The sequence below is a fragment of the Typopeltis vanoorti genome, chromosome 2, assembly GCF_054136105.1.
Source record: "Typopeltis vanoorti isolate ZY-2024b chromosome 2, IOZ_Tvanoo_1.0, whole genome shotgun sequence".
NCBI classification, from domain to species: Eukaryota; Metazoa; Arthropoda; class Arachnida; order Uropygi; family Thelyphonidae; genus Typopeltis; species Typopeltis vanoorti.
The window spans coordinates 4,857,080-4,873,633 of record NC_143550.1 but is presented as its reverse complement, the minus strand read 5'-3'; the positions used below and the strand labels follow the sequence as shown (position 1 = coordinate 4,873,633).

At 35.1% G+C, this 16,554-nt stretch overlaps 1 protein-coding gene across 3 annotated transcripts in view; it reads right to left on the bottom strand.

Annotated features, from left to right (window-relative positions):
• Positions 1–3,602, bottom strand: part of LOC150108794 (uncharacterized) — a 499,758-nt gene extending 496,156 nt beyond the window's left edge. For all 3 annotated transcript variants that reach the window (XM_090403276.1, XM_090403284.1, XM_090403293.1), the window contains exon 1: positions 3,248–3,602. In XM_090403276.1, coding sequence (XP_090259402.1) covers positions 3,248–3,355 — 108 coding nt within the window. In that variant the 5' untranslated portion in view covers positions 3,356–3,602. The remainder of the gene's footprint in view (positions 1–3,247) is intronic.
• Between the last annotated feature and the right edge of the window lie 12,952 nt (positions 3,603–16,554).

The window sequence follows — 16,554 nt, the reverse complement described above, 5'->3', positions numbered from 1 at the left end:
TTGTCCCATGAAGGCAAACGGCAAACACATTGTTGGACGTGAAACATTTCAAATTTCTGCTTATCAGCTTATCGGCTTAACCCGGATCAAAACAATGAAGAGACAAAAAACGTTTCAAATTTCAGCTTATCAGCTTATTGGCTTAACCCGGCTCAAAACAATGAAGAGACAAAAAATGTGACATAAAAATGTTTCAAATTTTGGCTTATCTTTTTATATATAGAGAGAGTGGATAAATATGTGTATGTATCATATAATAAATATATAAATAAATATATTTAAAAAAATTTAATTAAATATATATAATATATAGACTATTGGAAGCATAAAGTTAACCAAAAAGTGATTGAGAATAAAAAAGCTAAAAATACTCTGGGATTTCAAAATCCAGACTGACAAAAGCTTGGAATGTAATACAGCCAATATAACAGTGGTTGAAAAAAGTGAAAACAAGGATGTTCAGTTTATCAAAATATCAGCACCAGGAGATAGCCGAATTGACAAAAAAGAAACTGAAAAAATTACAAAGTATTGTGAGTTGCAAGTCAAAGTTGAACGAATTTGACAAAAGAAAATGAAAATTGTTCCCATAATAATAGGTGCTTTAGGTGCCATCCCCAAAACATTGAAAAATACATCTAAAAGCACTCGAGTTAGATGGATTAAAAACTAGGAAATTGCAAAAGGCTGCTTTGTTCGGCACAGTATTCATATTCAGAAAGTATTTCCACAACTCAAAGGCCCTTGGGTAAGGCTCAAATTAGTGGAATATAACCAGTCTTTTACTTTTACTTAAGGCTGAGGAAGCAAATCAAGCTTGGATGAATATTATATATATATATTTGTATTTTTACTTTATTAGTATTATTATTATTGATAAAATAAAAAAAAAGTCCTTAGCCCACCCACAGTACTAAATGGATTATAGGTTTGCAAAAATAACTTTTCATGAGTAGGAGCAGCATAAAAAATAAATAAATAAATAATAAAAAATCTGTATTTACTGCGGTGTAATCCCTCAATAAACAGACAGCAAGTGACTCCACCACATTGGCTAAAAATCCTATAATGTATAATTTTGTCTTATAAAGCAGACACTGCTTTATATTACAGTAAAAGCAGTTCTGATATCTACTGTGGTCTCATTAATAGGGAACAAGACTTATGAAGATTACTGAGAAAATGACTTTACTGCATGTTAGCTCACAAAAGCTCACATGACTGTGCATTATTATATATATATATATTGTTCAAATGATGTCATGAAGTACTAACACATAAACAAAAATTAAAGTAAGTACAAAAAAAAACATCCAATACTCGTCGTTCATTCTCCAAAGGGAGCAGGCAGCATTTTTATATGTCCTAACTTTGTGAAATTCAGTAGACAGATGGTCTCCACCTCCCACCATTGCAGAAGTTGAATGCATTTCCACAATGTGCTAGGTAAGAGGTGATGTTCCAAATTAATCTTTATTGGTATGTTCAATCAACAATTAAGATGAGTTGTGGGATTAAAATCTCAGAGTTTCTTCCATGAGTAAAAATTGTATTTCCCTGCACCACATATCAATTAATTCAGCTGGAAAAAGATCTGTTAGTGGAGAAGTTTGTGTTATCGGTAACAAGAAACGAATCTATAATAGTCTTTCTTCTACAGACCTCATTTCATGCAGTTAACATGAAGGTATATAATGCATTAAATATTAAGAGTCATCATGGCATCAACTCTAAGTTACGTAATTACTGTGATTTCGTCTCAGTTAAATGTTATCAGCCTATACCTTTTTAATGCCAGCCAAATTTGAAAGTTAGAAGCTAATTAATATAAAAATTAATTAACACCTTTAAAAATATCATAAATGTCAAAAAAATACACTTTATTATTATTATGCCTCTACATATATCTTTACAAATTCCATCATTCATCTAATTTTAACCAAATATGAAATATAGTTGTCGTTGTCTCTTATACTGATGAAGGTCCCGTGATGAATTCCATCATCCCTTATGAAGAGGATGGATACTTCCTCCAGACATCTTTGAATTCATCCTAATCAGATTAAAGTGAAGGGGGAGGTGCCCTCCACTGCACACATTTCTATATCATTAAACTGTTTTTGAACAAATTTTTTGTGTTGATAAATTTTCATATAAAACTGTGAGGGAACAAACAAAACAGGGAGCTAAGTTGTAAGGGGGGGGGGGGGGGGGTTATGAGTATAAAATGATGCAGATAAGCTCCAGGTGGCATAATTTAACGATTTACATAATTTATATTCGAGTGTTTTACTTATTTCAGGTAACAACAACACACGTGACATATCGTTAAATACGTCCCATATGTAAAAAAATAAAAAAATGGAAAAAAAAAAATAATAATAATAAAAACGTGCCGAATACCGACGAATAGGAAGTTTGTTAAGTTTTGAAAGCAGCTATTTGCTGAAAATATTTTGTTTTGACTCGTTATTTGAAATAATAATAATAATAATGTCAGTACAGTATCGCTTCTAAAATAATATCACGGCCTTATTCAGTTCTTGAGACACCTTTTTAACTTATGAGACGTTTTACGACACACAAAATAATAATATATCAAGGGAATAATATCAATGTCAACGATAATTTCTTCGTTAATACAAAACTGCCAGAGAAGCTGCATAAAATGTCGATTATTAATATGAAAAGAGTCGCAAGTACTGCCCCAATAGCATCATCCTTCCGTCATCTGTTTATGACACAAGCAGGATTCTTCCTACGCAAGCTGCAAATCACTCTTAACATCTATAAACTTATTTCGCTATTACTTGCGAGATTCTCGCGTTAATCTGAGATCGCTGAATTACTTGGAGAGATGTTATTGCATTTTATTTAATATCTGTGGATTATATTACATTATGGAATCATATATATTTTGCACGTTTATCTTCCAAACGCTATCCTCTTATTTTATAATTAGTTCCGCTCAGTGTTTTTTCCCCCTTACGGTTTGCTATATCGCCTAGCAACGCACTGGCTGCTTATAAATATGCTATTTTATTTCTAAAAAATACATTAATTGCTTATAATGCACTGCAGTTACAAAGCAAATGGAATCATTGACAAGAACTCAGAATTAGAAACATAAAAAGTAGTACAACATAAACACACATGCACGCGCGCGCACACACAAAATCAGTGAGAAGATAATGAATGAGTCAAAATCGAAAATTTCTTGTCGAAAAACTAATACAAAATAACCAACCACAAGCCAACAAGAAAGGCCAATGATGAACGACAGCACACCGATGAACACAGAGCGCAACACCGACTGCCAAAATAACATCACATCTCTTGGCAACTCTCTTGGCATGTACGTTGAACGCTGTCATTTGTTTCTAACATAACATAAAGACAAGATTCCTCCTACACAAGTGTCATCAATTCTAGAAGCATCAGGTTAAGTACCGTTTTAAATAACACGAGGTTTTTCTTTGCTAAAGGAAACAGTTGAACAAAAGTGACTTGCTATTAGATTAAAGCAAAGAATTACTTTCAGAACAATTTTTTCATGACTTTTCCGAGAAGTGCATGTGCATCATTTCCTTTTATTAAAAACATGAATGATATAAATAATTTTTATACCCACATTAAACATAAGAGTATATTTACATACCGGAAACCCCCACACTGTGGAAGGTAAAAGGGGGGAAGACTCATTGGATTAAGGGTTCAGTGATCTCAATAAAGCACTCAAGCAGCCCAACGAAGTAGGAGTGTCAAAAAACTATTGTCACGAAATATCTAATCGATGTTTCAGCTGATGAAATGTATGGCTAAATTTCTTCTTCAAAATGTGAGATTAAAAAAAAAAAAAAGATTGTACAAAATATACTGAGGGGGGTTTCACCATTTTTGTTATAAAATTGATTTCTTTTACCAGCAAAATGACTCACTCAGATTTTTTTTTAGAAAAAAAGGAAAACTCGAGACTTGCATACATTGTATATTTACAGTTCTAGAAGTTATACAATAGTATAACTGCTACACTGAGAAACATATCAATGCATAAAAATAAAAAGAAAATACTTTTATCAGTCTGATAGGTTTGTTGCAGATACATGTAAACTTTTAGCATTTAAGATTCGATTCGGTCTGAATGTTTCCAGCAAGAGGTTGTTTTCTACAAAAACATACCACATCTATTTTTATAATGGATTATAAACCATATAAAGAACTGAACAGCTTTTAATGACTGAAACACTGAATTAGTACCTTCTAAACCACTTTTCAAGACTTTCTAAAGCTCAAGACTCATAGACAACTTTTTTTAAATACTGTGCTCCATGGCACAGTATTTAAAAAAAAAAAAAGGTTTTAGTAATCAGTACATTTAATCAGCGCTGGTTTAAACATTAAGCAAAATAAGCACACGTTTATGGCACAAAGGGGAGGAATGGTACCACAGAGTTTTTAATCCTAGCTATCATACCCTTAACTCTCAAATCTTTCACTGCCACACTCGACTTTAGTTGAATTTTTCGTAATTGTTCTTATCTGTCATAATTGTTCTTATCTTCGTGTTCAACTTTAATCTGACTTGTTATAAAAATGTTCTCTTTTGTATAGTTAGTGACTAAAGTTTAAAAGTTTGAAGGTGTCGAACATAAACCTAGAGTTCAATATGTTTGAATGTCTTATCAACGTTTATCTAATCATTATACATATATATGATCCATAATTCTCTATGGCGTTTTAAATATTTGCTTCTGTATTTTCAGACCACAAGATGAAACGTGTTCAGTTCAATTAAGTGGCAAAAAAAAAAAAAAAAGATAAAACTCAAAAAGAATCAACAAAAGGCTTTGGATTAAGTGGCTAAGACTAGAAAGTTTGCTAATTTTTTCCCACAAGATACAGAATATGATCTTCCAAATCAAAACTATCATCAAAAGCTTGCTTGCACTGTATCTGACTCTGACAAGATTAAAGTTCAACACAGCTCTACACTCACGACTACTAGTTTGTCCATTTCACGTTCAGAAATCAAAATATGATGATGAAGTTAAGCTGTCACAAGCTGGCTCAAGCCACACAATTCTCACTACTGATTTACTTTGTCTGTAACTCGCTTAATATCTCTACTGCAAAAGTTGATGCAATTTGTTCTACAAGACAGTCTGAAGCTTGCCCATCGGAGGCAACTTCAAGTTGTCTTGTAGTGCAACTGTGAATTAATGGTTCTTCCTTGGGGATGAGGGGACCCATTGTTGAGCTGTTCTTAGCGGATCAGTTCGCCTTAATCCAGTCCTGAATTTATTGCAGTCTGTTTATTCTACATAATGAACTAAAGTGTGAAATATATATCAATTTAACCACGCTACTGACCAAGACGTTAAGGTTATCATGGATACGAAGTGCATATTAAAATTGTAATACCATTGATATTACATTGAAATATATGATGAATACGAAGCGTATGAGGATGTGTATTTGATCCATAATGGCGGGTAAGGCGATCAAAAATTAAGGTATTTAGTGAGATATTTAGTAGGTGCAAACTTACAAATTTTGGGTGTTTAGAAGTTAGCAAGCTTATAAAAATAAGTGCCTGGGCACACCTGTTGAATAGTGTTTGCATCGAGAATGTTAGACTGCCATAAAAAAGTTTTAAGTTCGATTCCGGTCGGAACTTAAAGGAACATTCATGTAAGCCTTTCTTCAACAGGTTGCGAGTGAGTCGAATCTCTGGCACCGACAAGTAGGGCACTTTCTTCCAGGACTTTAAACTCGTACTCTTTCTCACATTAACATACATAGTATGTTAATGTATGTTAATATAAGCATACATAGTATTACCGTTAGGGACCACGAGATAGCGACAGTTGCCTTCTGGCAATTAAAATCACTGATAGTCTCTCTAATCTCTGACAGATTTAATTTATTTTATTTAAAAAATAAATAAGCACTTCTGAAAACAGCCAAAATTGCTAAAATAAACCACAAAATTATGCAAAGTAATGATAATAAAACATCCATTCTTATTTCAAAGCTAAATAGACAAACAACTGCAAAATTAATGAAATCATTGTATTAGAAGCACTAATAAAAGATGAACCTACTTAACAATAAAGCTTATCAACCATGTTTAAAAAGGTTAACCCCTAGCGGGAGGACTTTCCACATGACACCATACAATAACCTGTCTCTCTCCTCTCAATGTACTATCTACCGCCTGTTAATAGTATTTTTTTTTTCACGTGTATTTTCTGGCCAATTTGCATGTATATGAAATGAAAATCCGAGTTTCTGGAAGGGAAAACCCTGCTACCCATTTCATGCCCATACGAGATCTACTAACCCATCTTGAATTGAAAACGATTTCTCCTGTCATGACTAGAAGCGAATTCAGCAGCTAGTGGAGGAGGACGGAGAATAAACCCTCCAGAAGAACTGAAGATAGGAACCATCAATATGAAGTATTAATCGAAAGGAAACCTTACAGAAGAATGGAAAAAGTTCCACGTGGACATAATTGGCATTGCTGAGATGAAGAAGATATAGACAGGTGAGATCTTACTAAATTAAAAGTATAGGATGATATATTCAGGCAATAATAATCAAGGAAGGTAACAGCATTCAACACCAAACATGTAAACTTCTATTGGAAGACAGTTTAATGTACAGTGATGTAGTTATACTTCAAATGGGTAAATGGAAAATAGAATATTTGTGCCTATGGTCCCACAGAACCTTCTTGTAGGAAGAAGAGGAAGAATTTTCTTCAATCATTATAAAAGTAGTCCTTGTAGATCTTAACTGCAGAGCAGGAAATGAATCCAACTAAGCATAGAGGAACGTTTTCTTTATATATTTCTTTATTCTTATTTTATTTTTATTTTATTAATTTTATTTTTGGGGAAATTTGAACAAAAGAGCAATTCTTCACAATTCTTCTTTTTAGTTCATCTTACTATCTAAAAATATATTTCTGATTTGTTCCAAGTCACTGGATGAATGACAGAATCTTCATCGATAGGGCGAGCATTCCTTAATATAATCATTCTGCAGGTGCACAGCAGCTATGCTTTCGTTCCTGCATCCAGTGAATACCCATTAGGGGAAATTAAAGCTGCTACCAACCAAACTCAAGTGATCTAGCCGATCACTTGTGTTCTTAATCACGTTCTTAATTCTTTTAACTCTACAAGCTGAGAGATGAGGTTCTGTCATTTATTCAGTAATCGGGAACAAATCAGAAAGCATTTTTAGATAGGACAATGAAGTGGAGAGAAGAACTGTGGAATCCACAGAGATTATCATTTGTCCGGGGCATCTTACTACTGAACTTAGCTATAACCTCTCTGATTTTCATTTAGCTATCCAGCTTTGGCGTTCAAGGGATTATGCCCATGTGAAAGTGTCCTACTATGGATCCAGAACGCATTCAATGTAAGCAATGCGTATGCAAATTTAAAGCTGACGTTCTTTTGTAATGTATATTTTCGTTTTTTTTTTTTCATGTCATGCAACCAGTGAGGTCTTCTAAGAAGAGAAAACTAGTTGTGTGTTTAGATATAAACACTTTTTTTTTATTTTGGTATCTCTTGGCTTCTAGTAATATTCCATCATATATATATATATATATATATATGATTAGTACTATTAACTCGGGGTTGGGATATGTTCATTTTTCTAAATTAACTGACTTAAAACCCGAGAATTATAACACAATGACATTTATTTGTAAAAACGCAACATATTTCGTCAAGAATGACTTCATCAGGCGATAAGAACATAGAAAGATATTAAAAGACACGAAATTAACATTGATACACTCTAAAGCTATACAATTATAAAGCCATAATATTCGACTGTAAATTAGTTCAAGCTTAAATATATATATATATTTAAAGAGCCTGTGTAGCTCAGTGGATGTGGCGTAGAAGTGGCGTGAACTCTGACCAGAGCAGACGTGTTTTTGTGTGCTCCTTAGTGTTCGAGCGTAAGAGGATTAGTGCTGCTAAGCCTTACCAGTGCAGGCACGCTGCCCTTAACGTACCGTCTGCTTTCATACAGCATGTCGTCGATCGCGGAAAAATCTTCACTTGCTAATACAAGCTCACCTATTAAGGCTACTAGCTTTCAACAACTACCGGAAGGAAATGTTTCATTTGGCAATACCTCTTCAAGTACCAAGGCTACTGGATCTCTGAAGGATACATCCCCAGTCTCTACAGTAACAAATCTACATAACACAATGGAACAGGCATCAGCGACCGTCTTTCAGTCACCTGCTGCCAGTACAACGAAGGATTTCAATTCAGATGTTCTCTCATCGTTGAATCTCCCAGATGAACTAGATTGGAGCAAGGCCTGCATCCTAAAGTGTGATCCTTCTGGCGCCCCATATACAGAACTGGATATCATCGAAAGTTTGAAAGGCAAGGTAAGAGGTTCCGATGCATGGCACCTTGGCTCCTTAAAGTTCAGTTATGTTTTCATAATTTCGTTTAAACATGTTTCTTTGAAAGAAAAATTTGCTAAATTAAAATCGCTTAATGTTAATAACCATACATGTGAAATTATCCCCATTGTGAGATCTAGAAAATTAGATATTTTAATTCATTGGTTTCCCCCCCAAATATCTAATAGATTAGTTGGCATGCACTTTGAATCATTTCGTAAAATAGAATGTATTGAAAATGTATCCAATATAAAAGATAAAGAATGGGCGCATGTATTATCCAACAAAAAAAGATTGACTATTACATTGAATGACGATGCCAGAATAGAAAATATCCCGTACATTATAAAAGTTTCTAAAATGCCAGGCTTAGTAATCATTCCAGGAAGACCTCTTGTATGCTTCAGATGCAGGCAGGTAGGTCATCTAAGAAGAGAATGTACAGCATCTAAATGTGAGCGATGCAAGAGAATCGGACATGATATTAAACAATGTCCAGGGCTGACATATGCCTCCATGTTGGCCGCGCGCCCTTCGGGCAGTCAACCGAACACATGCGATGAGCTTGAAAAAGCAGAAGACTTCCAGGAAATAACCTCAAGTATTGAATATGAGGCAGAGAATCGGGTCAATGAGAGCAGCACCCCAAGGCTCAACACCCACGGGCACGGGGAATGTAATGAGAATAACTCTCCGCTAAAGGCAAAGGAGGGGATTATCCGGGCGGGCCAGGAGACTAACAGCCAAAGGTCAGTCTCAAATTCAGAAAAAGTAACAAAACCTGAAACTACAGAGAAAAAAAAATCACTCCGAATAACACAAATGAAGAATTAAATAATAATTGATATTGAAGATGAAGAACTTCCAAACAGTGAAATAATTCAAACCATCTCGGTAACACAAATTACAGAAAAAAGTAAAACAGATTTAGAAAACGAAGTAGAGAAATCAGAATGGAATACTAAACAGACCCCAGTAAAGAGAGCAAAAATGAATTTTACGCCTAACATCACCAAAAGCCGGAAGTCAAAACCCAAAGAAAAAAAAAATAGCTAAGTGTCCGGAAAGAAAAGGCTCTAGAAAACTTTCAACTTTCTAACTATGACTCACAATCTAAAAATCATCACACTAAATGTAAACGGGCTAAATAATAAAACATCGATACAACTAACAGTTAATTTAATCTTTCAACACAGACCCGATATACTTATGATACAAGACACTAGACTACACAACAACACTGACCCATCAAACAAACAATGTATCATATCGTTGCCGAAGAAGCTCAGACCAATGGAATAGGTGGAGTTACTACACTAATAAAAAAATCGGGTAACCTCCAAATATTATCCCATAATGTCTTAATCAGGCATAGAGTTCTGGAGGTCGAGCTCCTTTGGCAGAAAAAAATACACAACATAATTAACATATATGGACCAGCCACACATAATCATAAGACCACCTTCTGGGAGGAAGTGCGACACTATATTCAACAAAAAAATAACCCAATAATAGCAGGAGATATGAACTTTACAGAACAACCACAAAAGGATCAAGAACACCCAAACTTAATTCCGCAGAAAAATTTCACAAGAGTTTTCACCCACTGTGGCCTATCAGATGCCTTCAGAATCTTGCATCCCCAAAAGAAAGAATTCACATATTTTTCACCCGGAAACGCCTCTAGAATAGACCGCATATACATCCAAACATTCAGAAATATAAAGGTCAAAACTGTACAACACACACCTGTCATGTTCAGCGATCACCATATGGTGATGGCTGAACTACAATACCAACAAACAGAAACAGCTGATAAGTTTACAAACAGAAATTTCCCCCTATGGAAATTTAATAAACACCTTAAAGATGACGATGAATTCAACAATAACATAGAGAAAATAGTTGAGGAAATAGAATCCACAGAAAATGCTATAACAGCCTGGGAGAAATTTAAACACATGACAAAACAAACAGCAATCAAAATTAGTAGAATAAAAAAGCAGCAACAAAGGAACAAACAGAACGCTGACACGAAGAAATTATCAAAATTGTATCACCACCATGACAGAAATAATGAAAACATCAGAACAGAAATAGAAGAAATTAAAAATCGCATAACAGCGAAACAGTTTCAGAAAATAGAAGGAGCGTGGCTTCGTGCTGGTCTCAATATAATTGAAAATGATGAAGGGAAGACCTCGACAGCATGGCTGTTTGAGAAACAACGGAACGCAAAACAGAGAATAAAAACCATAACATACGAAGGACAAACCCTAAATAAAGACTCCGAAATAATTTGTGGTGTTCAAAAATACTTTTCTTCACTATTTCAAGAAAAACCCAGCAGTCAGGAAGAAAGAGAAAGATTCTTTTCACTCCTCCCCAAAATCACCCAGCAGGAGGCTGAGGAGATCGACGCACCAATCACCTTAGCAGAATGCCGTCTTATAGTGAAACAGCTCCCGGATAACAAATCACCAGGTGAAGACGGACTAACAGGCGAATTCTATAAAGAATACTTCCCAAAATTTGAACATATTTTTATTAAAATGATCAACATGATGATTACAACACAGACAACGCCAGCAAAATTCAACACAGGACACATTGTACTACTACCAAAGGTTAGGGATCAACAGAAGTTACAAGACATAAAAAACTGGAGAGGCATAACCCTACTGAATACTGATTACAAAATAATATCTAAAATACAAACCGAATACAAAAGCACCTCCATAAACTTATCTCACCAGCACAATCATGTGCAGTGAAAGGAAGAAATATTCTTGACACAATAATGCACCTCCAATGCATTTGCGATTATTACAGCCTCACAGAAAATCCATGTATTGTAATGGGTCTAGATATTCAAAAGGCATTTGACACAGTTAGCCACCAATACCTGTTTGAAACACTAGACCGAATAGGAGTTGGAGTAAACTGGAAAGAAACGATTAAGCTTTTGTACAGAAACGCGGAAAGTAGGCTGATCATTAATAAAAATCTCTCAGCCTCTTTCCCAATAAAATGTTCCATCCGGCAAGGAGACCCACTATCCATGGCTCTATTTGTTCTAGCCCTAGAACCACTCATTATAGCCATTAACACAAACAACAATATCAAAGGAACACATATACATGGAGAAAGTGACGCCAAAATTTTGGCATATGCTGATGACGTCACTTTAACACTAGGAACACAAAAATCCTTGAACAACACTCAAAATAATAAATGACTTCAGCAAAGCCTCAGCACTGAATGTGAATCTGGCAAAATCCCACTGCAAAATAATTGGCAGGTGGGAAAACCAACCAAGGATTCCTTCAGGAATACAGGTGAATAATTACATACCAGTTCTGGGCATCAACATCGGAAGCTCAGAATCACATGAAGACCAGTGGAAAGAACTCCATGACGGCGTAAAGAAGAAAATTAATGCAATGCGCCCTAGACAGCTGTCCGTCAGAGGAAGGGCCCGGTGGGTTTGCAACATCTACTTAACATCTCGCCTGTGGTACAAGATACACAACACCCCGTATCACGGAAGGTGGGCCGAAAAAATACACAGGCTATGCGCTACATACATCTGGGGCTCTCAGTATGAACCCATGCGCTGATCAACACTCTTCCATGAAGTTGAAGCTGGAGGTTTAGCATTGCTAAACATCCATCTGAAAACTCTCATCGGCAGGGCAATAACAGCAGCCCGAGCACACACAAAAACCTATCATGCCTATGCGGCAACATTCTTACAAAAGTGTTTGCCGCATAGGTTTATAAGCTCACTTCCAGATATAAAAAAACCAAGCCCGAGAATGTTCAAAGAAATAGCCGAAGGGTACACATATATAATGAAACACTCAGATACCGAAACCTTACTGACAATTAAACCAAGAAAACTATATAAAACATTAAGTCAAGTGACATTCCCACCTCCCCAACACAGGGAAATAAGAAAAGGAGAAATTAGGCTAAGTCCAGTGCTTAGAAAGTTTTCCGACTTCCAATATCACCAAAATACAAAACATTCTTCTATAAAGTACACCATGCCTGTCTCCCCACAAAAATGTGGTTTGTAGCAAACAAAATCCCACTACAAGTCCCAGCGAAGTGTCATTTCTGTCCCGACCCAGAAACAATATATCATATTATGATGTTCTGTAGCAAAACGTCCACAGTATGGAACACCATACAGAAATTCCTACATAAGACACAACCATTCTCTGAAAACACATTATTTTGGTTGGAAGACCAAAAAATAAAAAACAGAACTAATAATCATAATAATAACAATGTATGCAATATGGTCCCACAGATGTGACAAAATACACGGAAAAGACACCAGACCAGACATACTAGCAAAAATTAACAATTATTTAAAGGAAATTATCATAAACACTACACAAACCAAAAGCATAACAACACAGCAATGGAGGAAACTCGGCCTAATTGAAGAAGGAGAAGAAGAAGGAAAAATAAAACTTATACCGATAATGGAACCCCCCGTAATTAGTGGTAGACAATAATGATAACCCACTATCTGAACAAAAGCATAATCCCAGACAAAGGTGCTGTTAACGTAGGCTCATTCGCCACAACGAGAGGAATAATGACAACAAGATATCAAATCTAATAAAAAAAAAAAATTAAAAAAAAAAGTATATATGTATATAAAATAATTAAAATAAATAAATAAGTAAAAGTTTAAAAAAATAATAAAAATAAATAAATAAGTAAAAGTTTAAAAAATAATAAAAATATTAATAATAATATACAGGTCGCCTATATATAAGGGATAAGAATGTTATATATATATATATATGTATATCTAATTGTTTAAAAAAAAAATGAAAAGTAAATAGCAAATTACTCCTTAAGATAAGTCAATACTAGTAATAATTATGTAGATTAAGATATACTACCAGACATATGTATATGTTCTTGTATATACAGACACAAGGACGGTAGAAATGTCAATTGTAAGAAATGCAGATAACATAAGTTCATAACATGATAATAACCCAAAATGTTAATAGGATATATTATCCATTTATAGACCTGTAACTAATTCTGCAATTCAGAAAACTTTGTATATAAGAAACTACAGATTTACCTCTTCAGTTAAGCAAACAATATAATGTTAAAGCAAGATGGAATTCTTTTTGTAAAAATAAGAGTGCCTACAAAAAAATAAAATCTGCATGAGATATAGAGATACTACCAAAATATATGCATATATAAATGTAAATAAAAACATAAGCAATGTATGTATTTTAAGAATAAGATGTGCATTAAAAATTAAGTTAATAAAATAGTCATCCAAAATATGTGAACAAAGATATAAAATGAAGATATATGTAAAACGAATTGTACATATGGAAAATGTCAATGCTAACATATATATGTATGTATATGATATGTGTGTGTGTGTGTGTGGGTGTATATGTATATATGTATGTATATGTGAGTGTGTGTGTGTGGGGGGGTGTATATGTATATATGTATGTATATGTGTGTGTATGTATGTATGTATGTATATGTGTGTGTGTGTGTGTGTGTGTGTGTGTGTGTGTGTGTGTGTGTGTGTGTGTGTGTGTGTGTGTGTGTGTGTGTGTGTGTGTGTGTGTGTGTGTGTGTGTGTGTGTGTGTGTGTGTGTGTATATGTATGTGTATATGTATGTATATATGTATATATATGTATGTATGTATATATATATATATATATATATATAAACGAGAATAGACTGATCTGATAATGGAACTTATAAACAGACTGAAATCACTATGTAACATATACCAACAAAAATAACGCTCAAGCAATTCAATAGGACAATAAGGAAAATAGAAATTGAGCATGTGATGTTGTATCTTATTTAAACAGTGATTGTAAAACAGGTGTCATAAGTATATTGTAACGAGTAAATGAAAATGCCTAATAGAAGTAGCAGCCTATGTACAAATTGTAAATAGCTGTATATATATTTATTTTTAAATATACACAGCTGCTGATGTTGATACAAATAACCTCAGTAGAAGTAGCCTCAAGAAATGTAAATCAAAATGTCAATTAGAATAAGCATTCTATGTACAAATGTATATATTGTAAATAGTTGTATATATATTTATTTTGATTGTACATAGATGCTTTAGTGTTAATAAAAATATACTCAGTGGATGTGGCGTTTGCCAACCACGTCGCTTGGCCGCACGAAGGAAGACTTGGTTTCGAGTCTAGTCGGCGACTAGAGGAAATTTTTCTAAGCCTTTTTTCGACCGGTTCCCGAGTTAGTCGATCTCTGGCACGGGCAAGCAGGTTTTTCCTCCCGGAAACTCGGGTTTTTCGTCCTGTAAACTCAAGAAAATCGACCGTAGAACCCACATTATTTCAGAGATTAAATATATTGTGTTAGGGTTAGGGACCACGAGATGGCGGCACATTTAAGCCGTCTCTCTTCACTGAGTACCGCTTAATTAGTGATAGCCTTGGGCCATCTATCTCTGATTAGTACCAGTGGAGATTGAACTGCCCACTCAGTCTCCAAAAGTTAGATAGGGCTAAATGGCCTCGCCTACTCCCCGTATACGGAAATAAAAAGGCGTTAGCTGATTTTTTTTTTTTTTTAATATATATTTAAGTTTGCGCCTGAAACAAAGTTCAAGTCGAAAGATGGTAAAACACCAGGGCAACTCATTGTAAAGGTGGGTAAAGCTCTGATCACTGTTCTAAGTATTTTCCCATAATGTAAAGCACATCTCACTAGAAGATGTATACTGCAATGCATTATGGGTGGGGTCACTACCCAGACCGGTTTCAACCTTTTTTGAGATCTCCTCAGTGAGTAGCTAGACCCTAAATACCAAGGTTATAGTTATACGGAGCCTTATCAACTTTACCTATAGAAGTTGCAACAAGGTGTTTTTATTTTTAATAAAAATCTCTGGAGGAGATACAGATGTAATAAATTTTTTAACTCGGGATATTGTATATTAAGATAACCAAGTTATTTTATAAACTTGGTTATTTTAACTCCTAATCCCAAGTATGCAAACAATTAACTTTGCACCTGAAACAAAGTTAAAGTCTAAAGATGGTATAACACCAGAGCAACTCGTTGTAAAGGTGGGTAAAACTCTGATCACTATTCTCAGTATTTTCCCATAATGTAAGGCACATCTCACTAGAAGATGTATACTGCAATGCATTATGGATGGCGTCACTACCCAAACCGGTTTCAACCTTTTTTTGAGGACTCCTCAGTGAGCAGCTAGACCCTAAATACCAAGGTTAGGATGCAGGACATATATGGCGCAGAGGGTGAAGCTTGACGCTTTTCATATTCCCTGTTGTCTTTTTCGGGAGCAGTGATGGGAGAGATTTGTGAGCTATTTTAGTTCGTCCTGAGTGGGCAGATGTGGTTATTCGTCGTTGGGTGTTAGGATGGCTTTCGGTCTTTTATGTTTCCATTGGTCATTACTGTCATAGTTTCTGGCTTGCTGTATTAGTTTATTTGGATGCGTAGATGTCTTCATAAAGAATTTCTCTGCTAGGGAGCGTAGTAGTGGAGAGATGTAGGGGATATTTATGTCCCCGTGAATCTGTGCGTTCCTGATGAACCACGGGGCATCCAGAATCATTCGCAGGCATTTGTTCTGTAATCTTTGTAGCTTGAGGATGTTTGTCTTGGAGGTGCGGCTCCAGGCTGGGGAGGCGTATATGACTGTGGGACGGATCACTGTCTTGTACAGTAGTATTTTATTTCTCGAGCTTAGTTTGCTGTGTCTGTTGATCAAGGGGTATAGCTGTGTGATAACTTTTGAAGCTTTGGTGCATGTGCTCTTGATGTGGCTGTTGAAGCATAATCGCTTATCGAGAAGTATTCCGAGGTATTTTGCTTCAGTTTTCCAGAGAATTTTAGAGTTGAACAGTTGAATATGTCTCCTTTGGAGGATGCTCGTCTTCTTGTGAAGAGTATCGTTATGCTTTTCTGGGGGTTTAATTGTAGTCGCCAGTCTTTAAACCATTTTTCTAGATTCAGGATGGTGTCTTGTAGTTTTTTGGTAACGAGATGTGGTTGACGAGATCTGGCTAGAATTGCCGTGTC